Source organism: Typopeltis vanoorti, chromosome 11 (genome assembly GCF_054136105.1).
Source record: "Typopeltis vanoorti isolate ZY-2024b chromosome 11, IOZ_Tvanoo_1.0, whole genome shotgun sequence".
NCBI classification, from domain to species: domain Eukaryota; kingdom Metazoa; phylum Arthropoda; class Arachnida; order Uropygi; family Thelyphonidae; genus Typopeltis; species Typopeltis vanoorti.
In genome coordinates, this window is record NC_143559.1 from 28,453,290 (window position 1) to 28,470,121 (window position 16,832).

The 16,832-nt window shown below is 36.0% G+C and overlaps 2 protein-coding genes across 9 annotated transcripts in view; one reads left to right on the forward strand and one right to left on the reverse strand.

Annotated features, from left to right (window-relative positions):
• Positions 1-14,133, forward strand: part of LOC150101402 (uncharacterized) — a 150,751-nt gene extending 136,618 nt beyond the window's left edge. Inside the window, exon 4 of one of the 3 annotated variants that reach the window (XR_016549090.1) lies at positions 14,019-14,133. Coding sequence is in view for 1 of the 3 variants with exons in the window: in XM_090401044.1 (XP_090257170.1) it covers positions 14,019-14,056 (38 nt within the window). In the remaining 2 variants the exon portion in view is untranslated. The remainder of the gene's footprint in view (positions 1-14,018) is intronic. The other 2 variants (XR_016549091.1, XM_090401044.1) reach the window with 2 other exon arrangements.
• The window catches only part of LOC150101403 (actin-histidine N-methyltransferase-like), a 311,777-nt gene that overhangs the window by 18,790 nt on the left and 276,155 nt on the right, over positions 1-16,832 (reverse strand). For all 6 annotated transcript variants that reach the window (XM_090401040.1, XM_090401036.1, XM_090401039.1 and 3 more), the window contains one exon: positions 16,643-16,709. In XM_090401040.1, the coding sequence (XP_090257166.1) occupies positions 16,643-16,709 (67 nt within the window). The remainder of the gene's footprint in view (positions 1-16,642; positions 16,710-16,832) is intronic.

Here is a 16,832-nt window from a genome sequence, read left to right on the forward strand (position 1 = left end):
GTAACAATTTTCCTATCTGTGCAATTTATTTACCACCAGATTCTAAATTAAATGAGATCAATCTTTGATACCTGAATGTGGTTGTGATAATTTTTTAAATGGTACTATTCTCAGACTCAAAATAAACAGCAAATATTTTTCAGCATGTGAACTAAGAACTAACATTAACAAACTGAATAAAACATAAAAGAGAAGAAAATATGAGAGTGAATTCTTCTTTTTCTTCATGTGCTATCTCCTAAAAGGAGGTTGTCAACCATGTCATGACACTTTTTTTTCCTTTCTTTCTTTTGCTGCTCTGGAACATTTGTGGTAATTCAAGCTAGTCCAGTCCTCAATGTCTTCAAACTATATACTCCTGAGTCTACCTCTCCCTCTTTTCCCTCCAGTTTCTCTTCTGATATTAGTTTCTGAAAGCCTTCTTTTCTAATAAGACATTCGTAAACTTTAAACATTTAAAGAACAAAATTTAAACATTTTCATTGATGCTCTTTTCATTTCAGCATTCTTCTGATTGTCCATATTTTGAAAGCTTCTAGTTTTTTCTCTGCTTCTTTATTTAGAGTCTAAGTTTCACTACTGCATAGAAGACTCGACCACATATAGCACTTTATTAATCTTGTTCTTGTGTCTATATATTAATGTCTCTCGATGTTAGAACAGTTTTCATATTAATCAAGGTTTTTCTTGTTATCTCTGTTCTTCTTTTTATTTCTTTAAGAGAATTTCCTCCTTCTGTAAACATTTGTCCCAAATATATAAAATATTTAACCTGTTCAATTTTCTTTGGTTAACAGTTATGTTTAGTTTCTTATTTGTTGGTTCTTTTGATATGATCATGCAAGTTTCTTCAGGTTGATAATTAATCTCAAGTCTAAGCTTCTGTTGTAAATTTCTATTACAAAGTTTTGAAGATCCTCTTCAGATTCTGGAATAAGGACCACGTCATCTGCATATCTGAAGTTGTTGAAGTTCCTACCCCCTACTTTTACATTCTTCAATTCGGCAATATCTTTAAAAACTTGTTGACTATATATATATATATATATATATATATATTAGACAATAAAAGTGATAAGACACATCCTTATCTTACTCCATTTTTGATTTCAAAGCTGTCAGAATATTCATTTTTGTACCTTATTGAGGCTATTTGATTCCAATATATGTTTGTAATTATGCATAGATCTTTTCCTTTTAGACCATTTTTCTGTAGGATATGTATTCATTTCTCGTGATCTATTGAATCAAATGTTTAGTGTAATCAATAAAACAAAGATATATGCTTTTCTGGTTATCAAGGCTTCTTTCGCATAATGTTTTCAGATTGAAAATTCCTTCTCTTGTTCCTTTATCTTTTTTGGAAACCTCACTGAGTGTCATCTATTTCTACTGACAAAATGCCTTTTATTCTTCTAAGATTATTCTATATTCTGAACATTCAAAAGTTTTTGAAGTTTTGGGGATAGTAACAAAGATGGATTTTCTTAGATCATCCAAGATGTATCCTGTATCATATATATTATTATTATTGAAAATAATTTTTAGATCATTAATTGTGTTTTCATTTAATTTCTTTAATAATTTGACAGGGATCTGATCAGGGCCTGGTGTTTTACCTGTTTCCATTTGGCTTATAGCATATTCCATTTCTTCACATGTAATTGGTTCACCATCCATATTTTGTATATCTGGTGCCTCTGCGACCAGAGTCAAACAGCTCTTTTCCACATTCTTTCCATCTTTTTATGATATCTTGTGTTTCTAGCTTCATAGCCTCTAGTGAGACTGAATTAAAAGTAGAAAAATAATCAGCTGAGAGAATGAAAATATTGAAAACATCTGAAACTATATCAAGGATAGCACAGAAATATTGCAGCATAAAACTCAATTGCTTCAGTGAATGGTTTAATGATTAGTTTGATCTGGAAAAAAAAAAAGTAATCAGCTTAAAAAGCCTATCTGATATTCATGCTACTCAGTGATACAGAGACAGCAGAAAGATTTTTTTTTTACACAGAGTGAAGAAATCTAGGAACTGTTTGTATTACATATCCAAAGAAAACTTTTCTATGAAATTAAAAAAAAAAAAAAAAGTCCACCAAAGAAAATAAAGTTCAACAATAGCAACAGACAAATATTAGCTACTAAAGATGAAACAGTGGAGAGAGAGAGAGAGAGAGTACTTTAACACTCATAAACTGTGATGAACCTGCTGAGACCTTTGAACAGACAACTATCACACCAGTCAATAGCCAAAGCAGAAAGTATAAAAATAATTCAGAAATCAGAAAGCCCAAGTACTGAAGGAACAGTAGCCGAATTCATCAAATATAGAGATTAACTACAGAAATATATAAATTGGTAAAATTATATATTGAAAAAATATATTTTTATATATACTGTTATAAATAATACAGAAATAAATTTTACAAAATTATCTGCTGCTCCATCAACCCATTTTTCCTGCCATGCCTAAATGAATCATTTGATCAACATTATTAGTTGATTGGATCAGCCCACCATCCCAACAATAGTTATTTACTGAGCTACCACACGTATACAGCAGCTGTTTATTATTGATTAGTTGTTTATACTTTGCAAGCAAATCTCTTCTCTCTCATAAGTTTTTCTTTTTTTTTTAAATTATCAATTATAAATGCACATATGCATGTCTAGAATTTACATAATCAAGTGCCATTCACTCCACTCAGCAACATATAATATCACAAATGTTAGTTATTAGTAATTCATTTACCAGTAATGAAAGAATTTCTATTCACACTTGTCCTTTCCTTTATATTTCCCATCCTCACATGATTCATTAATGATGGTTCACATATTTACAGAGCCTCCGTAGCTCAGTCAGTATAGATGAAGTCCTTTTGTCGGAAACACCTGGGTTCGATTCCCGTCCAAGATGTGAGGAACCTTTATCTGGTTTCTTTCGACAAAAGGTGAATTAGCCAGTATCATATGGAGGTAGGGGTTTTTTTTCACCCAGAAACTCTTTTTTTTTTTTTTTTTTTTTATGTCCCCCAGAATAGGCAAACCAGACCTTTGATCACACACGGATTACAGTCAAGAATACTTAAGACGGTCCCTCCAGCCATAGGTCTGATTCATCAGATATGTTGGTCCCCAGCCCGAAGAAAAATAGGGAGGACTGAGATAGTGTCCTACCTCCCCATAAAAGGGGCTCACGGCCATTGAATCATCATACAAAATAAAGAAATAAAACATATTCACACCTTTTAGTAATTCAAATATACCAATCAAATATCGCATTCACCTTAACTGTTTTCTAATATATCCTAAAACAAACAGATTAGTTCCTCCCATCCAATGCAGATTTGGTTACAATCAAACAACTGTCATGATATGAAGGCATGTGTGCTGAAATGAAAGTATGAAATTTCTGCAAGACAGTATTTCTCTCACCCCACCAGATAATTAGGGTGATAGGGATAGAGTGCCAATCATCCTGAAGTGAACGTGTTAAGCTAGAAATGAAGCAATGAGATGCCTTTTCATCTATCCTATTTAATTCAGAATTAACAAGATGTATTAGAGAAACTGTAAAATTAATGCAAGTAAAACGGTAATGTTAGAATATGCAGATAATGCCTGCCTAGTTGGAGAAAATGCTTAAGACATTAGGACATTCAGAAAACTCAAAATTTCTGCTGAAAAAATAAGATTACAAATCAGTCAGAATAAAACTGATTACTTAAAAGCAGAAACAGCAACCAGAAATTTAAAAATGACACTTTAAAATATCTTGGAGCAATTACTGAAAATAATAAAATGAGTACAAAAATACAAGTTAAAATACATGTAGTATTTTAGCTTGTAGATATCATCATTCACTACATCATTTATTATTTTCAAAAACTCTCAAAGCAGAGTTAAAATAGAAATATACAAGACAATCATTAGACCTATTGTTTTTTATATAGAGCAGAAACCTGGAACACAACAGACCAAGAGGCAAAACTTTGCAAATAAAATCTTCAGAACCCTGTAAGGGATAAGAGAAGAGGTGAATGGAGATGAAAACACAACTACAAAACTCTATAAACCTAGGGTTCCCATAATGTTTTACTAAAATCTGTGACATTCTGAAATTTTTACTTAAAAAACCCAGGACATTTCGTAAAAAAATGGGATGTTAAGAAATTAAGAAAACCAAAATTAAAACTATTATATATGTTGCACTTTAAATTATTAAATACTGCTATAAACATATATTAACATTAAATCCACTTAAAAAAGGATTATTAATCCCAAACATTTAATTAAAAATATATTTATCAGATTTATGGACATATTCAAGAATTTTTTTTCTTTTGATATTTGATCATAGACCTCGGCACAAGAGAAATTCTTAAATATGTCTTTACAATGATTAAAGCTTTTACTGTCTCAATTTTAAGTCTGTTTTTTTCATCTGTCCAGAGCACATTTATTAATGAAAAAACACGTTCAACAGCTGCATTAGTTCCTGGCAGTGCTAAACAAAAACTAACTAGCCATTTAATACTCCCAGAATTTATACCTTGCTTTGTAAAATGAGCAAATATTTCACACCATTTATCACTGACACTTTGATCCTTCTGTTCACTCCACACTTCAAATTTGCTTTCACAATATTTTTTCACATACACATATACAAACTCATCAAATAAGTCCTCTTCATTCACAGTAAAACTTGGTGACACTGTCTGCATGAATATGTAGCTTTCTTGTATGTTCTTCTAAGTCACAGGATCCTTTCCCTTCAAATTAATCCAATCCATAGACCGAAGAGGTGTGAGAAATGGTGTACACCACTCCTAAATATATTCAATACAGGTGCAGTAGAAATCTACTGCATACTGCATAATAAATCGCTTGGTGTCGCACTGATTTGATTGTCGGCTTTTGAGAGCTCCTGAAACGATTAGTAGTATTTTGTGTTAACTTTGGCAATTTTACTAGAATTTTAAGTAGTATTGTTTGCTTTTTTTTTCTTGGTGTGTCTGTGCAATTTTTGTGTGTTTTCTATTATTTTAAGTATTATTTTTAAGATAAGATAGCATACATATGGCACCGATAAAGAAAAAAATGGCAGCCAGGTCGCCATGTTTGTTTAAGAGTTTTGATGTAAACGAATTTACGCAATGTGCTGTCTGTGAGATGTATGCTTTGCGAAGAGCGGTGGGAGTCTGGTTAGAGGGTGATAGTGGAATTAATATGTGCAGAAAGTGTAAGGAGAATGAGGATCTCAAGTGTGTTTCAGGTGGCGAGAGTGATATCGTTAACGATAGTCTGAATGTAGAAAATGGCGGAGTGATAGAGAATTGCGTGGTAGTGCCAGATAGGTGTGAGAGCGTCGTTGAAAGTGTAAATGAAGGTAGAAATACAGAACGAATGGATGATTTGAGTGATAATGAAAATGGTGAGATAAATGCGAGTAGTGAAATTGCGCGTTTGAACGTTGCGATACACAGAGCGAAAAAGGCAACTGGAGCGTATGGAAAAATGTGTGCTGAACGTACCGACTAATAACCGGTGTAAGTCTGTGACGACAAATAACAGAATGTTCGTAAACATCAATAAAATGAAGGAGCGAGTGCTGTATGGGGATTTGCTATTAAGAGGTGTGATAGTTGAGAGTTTGACGAAGTCGTACCAGCCGGGTGTGAACATAAAGGACGTCAGCGAATCTATTCGAGTGCAAAAACAGAGAGTGAAAGAGATGATAATCGTGGCAGGAACAAATGATTTGAAAGAGGACAAAATGGAAATGATAGAGGATGTGAGGGAATTACTTGAGGTAACAAAAGAGGAGAGTGAGAGAGTTAAGATAGTGAGTATTTTACCGCAGTATGACAGTGAAGTGTTTAGAAGGAGGGCCATAATTGCCAATGACTTTATGCATGGATTATGCATGGAGAGTGGTGTGGAATTTGTGGATGTGTGGAATGATTTCGATGGGCGAAAGGACTTATATAAGATGGATGGGTTACATTTGAATGGAGTTGGTGTACGGAGGCTTGAAAAAGTGTTGATGAATGATGTGGAAGTGGATGTACAGACTCAGGGAAACTAGATTTATTAAGGGGGGGGGGGGAGTGGATATGCAGACTTTAGGGAGGCAGTTGAGTGTATGAATGAGTATATTATGCCCGAGCGAGTACGAAGGACAACAAATCAGAATGGGATAGTTAGTATAAGGCATCAAAGTAGGGATGGGGCAAATGGGCTTCTGCAATTCATGTACACTAATGCCAGGAGTATTAGGAACAACAAGGAAGAGTTTTTGGCCTTGGTTGACACTTCCAGACCACAGGTTGTTGGTATTAGTGAAACATGGCTGACAGAAGATGATAAAGCTAGTGGGATTGAATGCGATGGGTATAGCGTGTTCAGGAGCGACAGGGTGAATAAAAAGGGGGGAGGAGTGTTATTGATGATAGCTGATGAGTTGCAGCCAAGGAGTATAGAAGTTGAACTACAGGATAGAGAAAAGAGCACATTTGAGGCTGTTTGGTGTGAGATGGAATCAAGCAGAACAAAATATACAATTGGGTGCTGCTATAGACCAGGTGATGGAATCGATGGTGGGGATAGCATGCATAAGCAAATAGATGAAATGAGTGGAAGAAGGGTAATTATTATGGGTGATTTCAATTATGGTAACATTGACTGGAAAGAGGAGAAGGCACATGGGAGGAAGGAATTGGATTTTATGCAGTTATTAAGGGACAAATCTGTGGCAGCATGTAGTGGAAAATACCGGGGGGGGGGGCAGAGAGTGCTTGACCTAGTAATTGCAACTGAGAATGTGGCTGTAATGAACATGACCATGTTGCCACCAATTGGTGAGAGTGACCATAAGGTCATGACTTGGGAGGTGGCTAAAGGAGTGGAATTTACAATTAGGACAGGGTACATGTGGAATTACAAGGCTGGTAAGTATGACAAGCTTAGGTGTGTGCTTGGTTCAGTGCCATGGCATGTAAAACTGCAAGGGCTGGATGTTGATAGTGCATGGGAGGTGGTTAAGAAGTATTTGCAGGAGGCAATGGTTGACTGTATACCAAGAGTCCGAATAATAAATCAAGTAGGGGTTAAATGGATGAATAACACTATTAAGCTTGAGCTGCAAAAAAAAGAAACAATTGTGGAGGGAATTTAAGGAGAAAGGTGACCAGCAGGCGCAGGAACAGTATATAGCTCAGGCCAGGATGGTAACAAGGGTGGTAAGAAAAGCAAAAGCAGATTACGAAAGAAAATTGGCCACGCAGGCTAAAGAGAATCCCAAACAGTTTTTTCAATATGTTGCAAGTAAAAGGAGAAATGTTCATGGTAGAATGATCTTAAAAAATGCTGAGGGTAGGGAGGTAACCAAATCAGTCGATATAGTGGAATTACTGAGCGAGCACTATGCAAGAGTATATCATCCAGGGGTGACATTGCAGGAATGGAAGAACCAACAGCTTATACTGGAATTGTGATGAATGAAGTAGAGGTAACTAGTCTATTACAGAACCTCAATGTCAATACATCTGTGGGATTGGATGGTATACCAGCTCATGTCGTACGTGAAGTGGTTAAAGAATTGTCAGTGCCCTTGACCATTTTGTTTAATTTGGGCCTCAGGTCAGGGTCAGTCCCAAGGGGGTGGAAAGAGGGGAAAATAGTTCTGCTGCATAAAGGTGGTTCCAAGGCTGCTGTTGAAAATTACCGCCAATCAGCATAACAGAATCATTATCAAGGTCTTGGAGAAAATGGTCAAGAGGAAAATACAAGATTGGATAGAAAAAAATGGGATACTGTATCGGGGACAGCATGGTTTTGTGAAGGGTAGGTCATGCCTCAGTAACTTGCTCACGTATTATAACACAGTGACAGCTGAACTGGATAAGGGTAATGGGTTTACAGTGATTCTACTGGACCTTGCTAAGGCCTTTGACAGGATACCACATGGAATTCTAATCAGCAAATTGCAGCATATGGGGATGGATATAGGGTTGGTGAGATGGATAGGAGGGTGGTTGACAGAGAGATATCAGAGAGTGGTTTATTCAGGAGTAGAATCCACAAGACGGCCTGTGACTAGTGGCGTGCCACAAGGATCTGTTCTTGGACTACTGCTGTTTAATTTGTTCATTAATGATATAGGAAAGGATCTGAGAGGAACAGTTCATTTGTTTGCGGATGATGCAAAGTTGGGTAGGGCAATAGTGAATGCAGATGACGTCAAAATTTTGCAAGATGATTTGGATAGATTGGAGGTCTGGGCTAAGGTGAATGGATGTCAATTTAATGTGGCAAAATGTAAGGTTATACATTTTGGGGTGAAAAGATTAGCAGTAAATTACTACATTGGTGGAACTGTACTCCAGGAGATTGATGAGGCCAGGGATTTGGGAGTGTTGGTGGATAGGGAGTTGAAATTTAGGGGGCACATTGCAAAAGTGGTCAAATCAGCTCATCAAATCACTTGGTTGCTGAAGAATACATTGACAAGCAGGTTATTGTTCCTCTGTATCGAGCCTTGATAAAACCTCATCTCGACTACTGTGCCCAGATTTGGTCACCTAGGTTCCTTCTTGATGGGGAGGAGGTGGAGAGGATCCAGAGGCGAGTGACCAAGATGATAGCAGGTCTGTGGAATGAACCTTATGAGAACAGGTTGAGGATTTGTGGGTTGCAAAAATTGGTTGATAGGCAGAGGAGGGGAGATATGATTGAGACATTCAAATTACTGAAAGGTTTCTATAAAATTAATTCAGAAGATATTTTTGAGAACAGGGCTGGTTGTGGGAGGACTAGGGGACATCCATGGAAACTGGGCAAAAGTGTGGTTAGTAAAGGTGTTAGAGCAGAGTTCTTTACTTGTAGAGTGGTGAATGAATGGAATGCGCTCCCAGAGTCTGTGGTGGATGCTGTGACAGTGAATGAGTTTAAGGCGAGGTATGATAGATACTGTATGAATGTAGAATAGCTGTGATGAATATGATTTGGGGCCTCCCTCGATGAGTCTAATGACTCCCTGGAGTTGCCCGTAATAATAATAATAATTTTCAAACTATTCAACTGATAACTAATATTTAAGGAATTGACAGCGTATACTGGAAATATAGATTAAATAAACTTTAATATACACTTTCCGATATTTCGGCGAACGTCACGTTGCCATCTTCTGGGGAACTTACTAAAAAGACACGTGCACACAAGTACTATTAACAGCAAATGAGACTGAAGCTAGGAAGCTAGCGTTTTCCTAAAGTCCTGATGGTGCCCTCTGGCAGGCTATATTGGTAGTTCTTGGCCTTTGGGCTGAAGTTCTTCTGATAAAAGTTTCCCAAATTTGGGGCAGTTTCATGCATCCAAATTTGTTGAGGTTTGGCATGTTCCTAAGGGCCGAGGCTGATTCCATGAATAGTCTTTCATACTTGAACTTGCTGTGGTGTATTACTGTGGCGAGTATCCAGAGCATGGTCTGCAAGCCCAGAGCGGCTGTACTGGTGAAATCGGATGTAATCCTTGTGTTCTGAGATTCTGATATTTGCTGTCCTGCCTGTTTGGCCAAAGTAGGACAGTTTACAGCTGCAAGGGACCTGGTATACACCAGGTAGGTCTAGGGGAAGTGGTTGGTCTTTGGTGGAGCGGATAAGGGATGCCGGTTTTCTGTGTGGTTTGTAACAAGTGGTCAAGTCATGTTTTTTTAAGATTTTATTGATTTTTTCCGAGGTGCCTCTGATGTAGGGAATAGTGATGGATTTAGAGTAATCTTTTTTGTGAAGGGGAGGGGGTGGTGGGTTGTGGATAACTGGGTTAAGTATTTTTTGGATTTTTTGGAGGGGGTAGCGTTGGCTGAGAAAGTGTCACGGATGTGATTTAGTTCTTTGGTTAGGGCTTGATCATTAGAACAGATTATTTTTGCCCTGTTGAATAATGTTTTAATAACTCCATATTGTTGTGAGGGGGGGGGGGTGGGATTGTTGGTGAATGTATCTGCCTGTATGGGTGGGTTTTCTATAAACTGAGAAAACCAAGGTTCCATCAGGTTGGCGGGTGACTAGTGTGTCTAGGAAGGGGAGGTTATTGTTTTCCTCTTTTTCCAGGGTGAATTTGATTCTAGGGTGTTGGTTGTTCAAGTGTGTTAGGAAGGAGAGGAGTGAATCCAGGCCATGTGGCCAAATAGCGAAAACATTATCAACGTAGCGAAGCCATATGGTAGGTTTTTGTGGGGCTGAGTTTAAGGCTTTCTCTTCAAACATCTCCATGAAGAAGTTGGCCAAGGGTGGGGAAAGTGGTGAACCCATGGCTGTCCCCTCTATCTGTTTGAAGAATTTTTCCTGCCAAACGAAATAGCCTGAGTTCATTGTAAACTGAAATAGGGCTGAGATATCGGGAGGAAATTTAGCTTGGATTAGCTCTAAGGTTTCTTTGAGGGGGACATTCTTGAATAGGGAGGAGACATCAAAACTGACCATTATGTCATTATGTTGGAGTGTAAGGTTTTCTATACTGGCTTTGAAGTGGGCTGAGTTTTTTTATGTGTGATGGTGTATTGCCAGTATAGTGTGAGAGCGCTTTGGCTAAATGCTTGGCTAGTTTGTAAGTGGAGGAATCAATGCCATCCACTATGGGACGTAATGGCACATTTTCTTTGTGTATTTTTGGGAGCCCATATATGCGGGGGGGGGGGGGGGGTCTAAAACCCTACAACTCTTGACCACTTGTTACAAACCACACAGAAAACCGGCATCCCTTATCCGCTCCATCAAAGACCAACCACTTCCCCTAGACCTACCTGGTGTATACCAGGTCCCTTGCAGCTGTAAACTGTCCTACTTTGGCCAAACAGGCAGGACAGCAAATATCAGAATCTCAGAACACAAGGATTACATCTGATTTCACCAGTACAGCCGCTCTGGGCTTGCAGACCATGCTCTGGATACTCGCCACAGAATAAGATGGAAGAAAGCCACAGTAATACACCGCAGCAAGTTCAAGTATGAAAGACTATTCATCGAATCAGCCTCGGCCCTTAGGAACATGCCAAACCTCAACAAATTTGGATGCATGAAACTGCCCCAAATTTGGGAAACTTTTATCAGAAGAACTTCAGCCCAAAGGCCAAGAACTACCAATATAGCCTGCCAGGGGGCACCATCAGGACTTTAGGAAAACGCTAGCTTCAGTCTCATTTGCTGTTAATAGTACTTGTGTGCACGTGTCTTTTTAGTAAGTTCCCAAGAAGATGGCAACGTGACGTTCGCCGAAATATCGGAAAGTGTATATTAAAGTTTATTTAATCTATATTTCCAGTATACGCTGTCAATTCCTTAAATATTAGTTATCATGTCTAACCAGCATATAAGCCTCTCAACAAGAAAAACTTTTCAACTGTTATGTGTCCTTCTTTTTCTAATTCTTGCAACTGTTTTCTCACAGTAGTTTTAAGAAACTTTTCTGCATTTCTAGAATTTAACCTTTTCACCAGTTTGTTTGTTTCATCCTTCACTTCAATTACTGTTATATCATGCTTTTCAATACATTTAATGGTATAAAAGGTTTTTAACTGGCTGGCAAGGAAATGCAGGAGTGTAATTGAAAGTGGATTTTCAAAGAAATTTTTGAGACTGATTGGACATTTGTCAATAGAAAGTAAATATGACTTCAATGAAGGGAACATGTCAATAACACTCTGGATTGCAGGCATAAGAGAGAGAGAGAGAGCTATCTTGTCTTGCTGCTACCCAAAACAATTTTATACTCTGTGTTTGTGAATTCACAAAATTATTTAAGTTCCTCAACTCGTACACAATATATATGTGGAAATGTTGGTAAATCTTGTTAATTATTAACTGAAGATCGATAGGTAAGTAATCTGAATCAGTCTGCACAGCATTATGTATCACATGTGCAGGGAAACCAATTCTAATTAAATTGTTCACAGTGCTTTCTTGCATTTTGAAGTACAGATTATCCTTTCCCTTCTTTCCACCAGTTTATATTTGTATTATCTGCTGATATAGCAATAATCATTTTCAGGAGATCTAACTTCTGTAACACTTCCAACGCATAAGAAAATAAAAGTTCTGAAGTTTCACCACCTAAATTAACTAACTCCAACACATTCACCTTTACACCTTTTTCTGGATGATAGTATCTAATGACCAGAGGAACTAATTTCATGTCAAAGTGGTTTGATGAATCGATTAGTACTGATATAAAACGAACTTCTTTTAGCTCTTCCTCAATCTGCTTTGTCGCTAATGGTGCAGTTACATTGGTTATTATTGCCTTGCACTTTGTTTGCGAACACCTGAATTCATCACTGAAAATTTTTTTCATGATTGTTGTTGTGCAGTCCATGGAGTTATATGTGTGTCCATGTGTGATACGTGAAGGTTGCTTCCTGCGCTGACAGTGATAACTCATTTTCCTTTTCACTCTTGGTTTTCACAATTAAAAAATTACTTATATTGCAGTTGGAAGCCTTACTTCGAACAGCAGCTTTATGTTTTTTCATTTTCACGTGGTTGACTACGTCTGACCAATCACCATGCAAAATGCAAAATTTACAGTTTCATAAAGTACATTCCACATTTTCATTTACACCTTTAATGAAAGGAAATTTCTCTTCTAATCTAATATTATCATTAATACTGCACTTACGTTTCAGCAGTATAGGGGTAGAAAACGATAAAAATTGTATTATCATTAAAACTGCACTTACATTTCGGCATTACAGGGGTAGAAAACGATAAAAATTATAATATGCAAAGTATTGATCAAGTAAGATACTGTTATAACAGAAGCATGGGAAAAAAAGAACATCGCCATTAGTTACTATTAGTTATATTATTTATAATACTAGTGATTATTATTATAAATAATAAATAAATACAATTTATTATTATCAACATTGTAATAGAAATTGGTACTAAAAAAGAGATAAAACCCATTTATCCACTTTTTCCTGAAGAATACTTAAAAAAGTGGGACATTTTTATAAAAAACGGGACTGTCCCGGGAAAAACAGGATGAATGGGAACCCTATATAAACCCCACTACTAACTGATGAAATCAGAGCTTGCAGATTGAGATGTGAAAAGAATGAGTGAGGAGAGAATGACTAAACAAGCATTCCAGATAATGCCTGAATAAAGTGACATAGACAAAGACCACAGCAACAAAGGGAGGATAATATCCAAAAAAACACAGCTGAGATGGGAATACTACACTGTAAAAGCTCAAAACATAAAAGAGTGGAAGATGAAGAAGAATGCAGCAATGAAGATTAGAAGTTGAGTAAGCTACTGAAAAAGAGGAAAGGACTAAGTTGAATATCTTCAATTTAAAAAAAAATTGGAGATATTCAGCTTTTACTCCAATTGTCTTGTGCCTTCAGTCTGAACAGATGACTTGCAACTTTATACAAAACAATGTATGGTCTACATTTAATAATCCCACTTACACCACATAATTTAATTTTCTTGGCACCTTATCATATGCCATTTTTAGATCTACAAAACTTAAAGAGATCCTTGTTATATTCCCTGTGATTTCTCATCTGTTTGTCCAAAAAAGTCTGAGACAAAAGTAGTCATCACTTCTGTCTCAGACTTCAGATTCCACTAATTTGATGTACTCCTGATGTTTATGTATTCTAATCACAGGATTTTTTTCAATTATTTGTCCATTCTTCTGAGATGAGAATCCAAGAACATCAGGATTACATCAAATTCTTGGAATCTGAAAGGTCCAGCCTTGCTTACCATACCAATTACACTAGATACAAAGCACTTTGAAATCAAACCTCACTCAAGAAAATTCGAAAGAACTTTATTTCTTGTTTCATAAGTTTCAAGTGTCCAATTCTTAACTGCTCTAATTAGTCCCTGCCTTAGATTTTTAGGGTGTAATCATAATTAATTTATTTTTAATAATGAATAATATAACCTTGTACTGAATTACAAAAGCTAACTTTGTTTCCCTTTAAACTCTAATAGTGTATTCTCCTGTTTACTCAGCAATATCCAAGACATGAATAAGCAAGCAAGCACATACTACATGATGTGTTATGATTCATAATTTGAATGTTTTCAATGGATCTTTTCCTTTCTGATAATATCCTTGTAGCATAGGATGAAATATATTGGAGTTAATAAATTCTATTATTCTCTACATGTGTGAGCCTTTATTAAAAAATTAGAATGTCTACTACACATGTTCCTTGCAAACATCTGATTAGAAATGCTGGAATTGCTAGAAGATTGATTTGTTAAAAAGCCACTTTACATAACAGACTGGTTTCTTAAGCAGTGTCACAATGCTGTCATTATTCCTAACTGTAAAAATCAAGGAGAACATCAAATCCCACACTATGCACAAAATTCAGCAAAAAACTAGCAGAGCACTTTTATTAATAGAGCAGTTGCATCAACCTAAGCAGTTCTTTTCAAATAATACTAAAAATTATAGCTGCTTGAAAACACCTTAAAACACAATCTTAGCCAAGAGAATTTTGATTTAATCTTTAAAATTTCCTTATACACAGCCATATGGACTCAATTAAAATGCAAACAGACAGTTGATTCTGAAGTGTGAATTATTATAACAAACAAGTTGTCACATCGTTCTGCTCTCATAATAAGTGAGTTATAAATAATTTTAAAAAAAAAGAAAAATAAAAAAAATAGATAATTCCCAAATGATGAATTGAATGTCTTATCAAAGGTCCAGATTTTGTTTTATCCCCTTGGAGATTTTCTTTAGTAATTATGGCAAGAATGGAAAAAAAGTATTAGATAATTATGCACAGATCAAGCAAACAAAGTAAGTGGTCCAGATTTCATACAAAGCAAAACCTCCTCTTGAATATACCATTCTCAAAACTGCAGGTTCTTCATTCCTTATGCTGCAATACTAATACTGATAATAGTAATGTTATCTACCTACAGGGACAGATCAACCTACAACCCACATCAGCAGAGACCTGATACAGAGGGTAATAAACAAATAAATTATTGGACCAGGTTGTATTCTTGGAATGCTTCCATTATTGAAAAATTGCTTGTCATGCCCATCTTTCACATATCTACAGTCTTAACACATTTTATAAAGATGGTTATTGATTACATCCTAGAGTTGATTCTATTGTACCTCCACTTACCAGCTTGCCAAATATCTTTCTAATCTTCAAAATCTCACTGGTCACACTGTCGCTTATATTAAAAACAGCACTAACTTCAGAGATAAAATTAAAGATTTGTGTTTGCTGGACAATGAAGTAATGTTTCTCTATTCATAACACTACCACTTCAATAAACTCTTGAATTCTTTCAAGATGATTTCCTGAAGATAATGTTAAATTATTTAAATCCATCATCAGCACATCCTATTTTACATGGCAGAATAAGTTGTACCACAATGGGCAGTCCTATCTCGCCAGCTTTGAGTGATTATTTTATTTTACATCCGAAAAGTCAACTCTTCAGTACCATGAAGTGGCATGATATCTTCACAGTTCGGTGACACTCAAAGATTAAATTACTCACATTTCTGAATAAAATAAACTTTGTGTACTCTTATAACAAATTCACTATTGAGCACAATTCCAACTAAAGTCTTCAAAGGAAGGCTTTCTATAAACAGAAAATTCTACAGAAACCTTCACTGGAAGGTGCATCAATTCATCTTCACGTCATCATTCATCACAGAAGACTGTTATAGGAGTTTTGATAATACTTAGAGCTCACTCAATCTGCTCTGATTCTCTTCTGTTGGAAAAAAATAAATAAAATCACCTGATTACTAATGAATATATAATCAAGCTTCATCAAAATTATCAGCAAATCATCTCTCAACCAGATTGCAATCTGATGTAAAAAAGTTTTCATACTCCACATTAAAGGAACATCAAAACAAACAGCACATGTCTGCCAGAACTCTAATATCATTAAGTTCAGTTTTCTCAGGCACTTCTTAATGTATAAATCCACACAGTCACATTCAAGCAGGACAGAGCACCACCTCATATCGCAGCTTCCATGAAGCAGTTTCTCATCAGCATATTTGGTCAAGAATGACTCATCAGCCATAATTGTAACTCTGCATGTCCTCCTCCCCCCCCCTCAGTCTCCTGGACTTCATACCAGTAGATTTTAGGTTATGAGTCTATTTAAAGTGTATCTGAGCAACCCATTTTCGTTAGTGTATTTAAAAGATCCATTTGTGGCAAAGTTGCTTGCATCCACCTGGATATGTTCCATACTTCTGTAAATGGTGTCCTCACCTGTTTGCAGCATGTAATCGCTTGTGCCAGCAGACATGTTGAACAATTACTGTAGTGATATGTAACAGGTTTCCTGCATATTAATAAATTAGTATTCAATGCCATTCTGACTGTCATCACTGCTGTCACCCTCTATTGGTGAAATTTTAAACTAAAATTTTTTTCCCAACCAAAAAAATCCTACTCCTTGCGATTCACTTTCGTACAAACCGCATGCTAATATACATATTTCCAATTTTTATTTATTATTGAAATATTTACAAATTTATGGGACACCCAGTATATACATAACAGTATAAAATTTACAATATTAGAAATGATTCATAAATATTCACTTACACTGCCAAACCCAATTTGTCACACAGCTGTACTTTTTCTAAATACAAAGGATCACTTTTACTTATACCTGTTAAAAAGGCAAAAGGTTAGATCAGTAATATATATATATATATATATATTACTCCAATTATTTAAAGACACAATAAAGGAAAAAAATGCTTATAACATAATTTTGAAAAGGAACAACTGA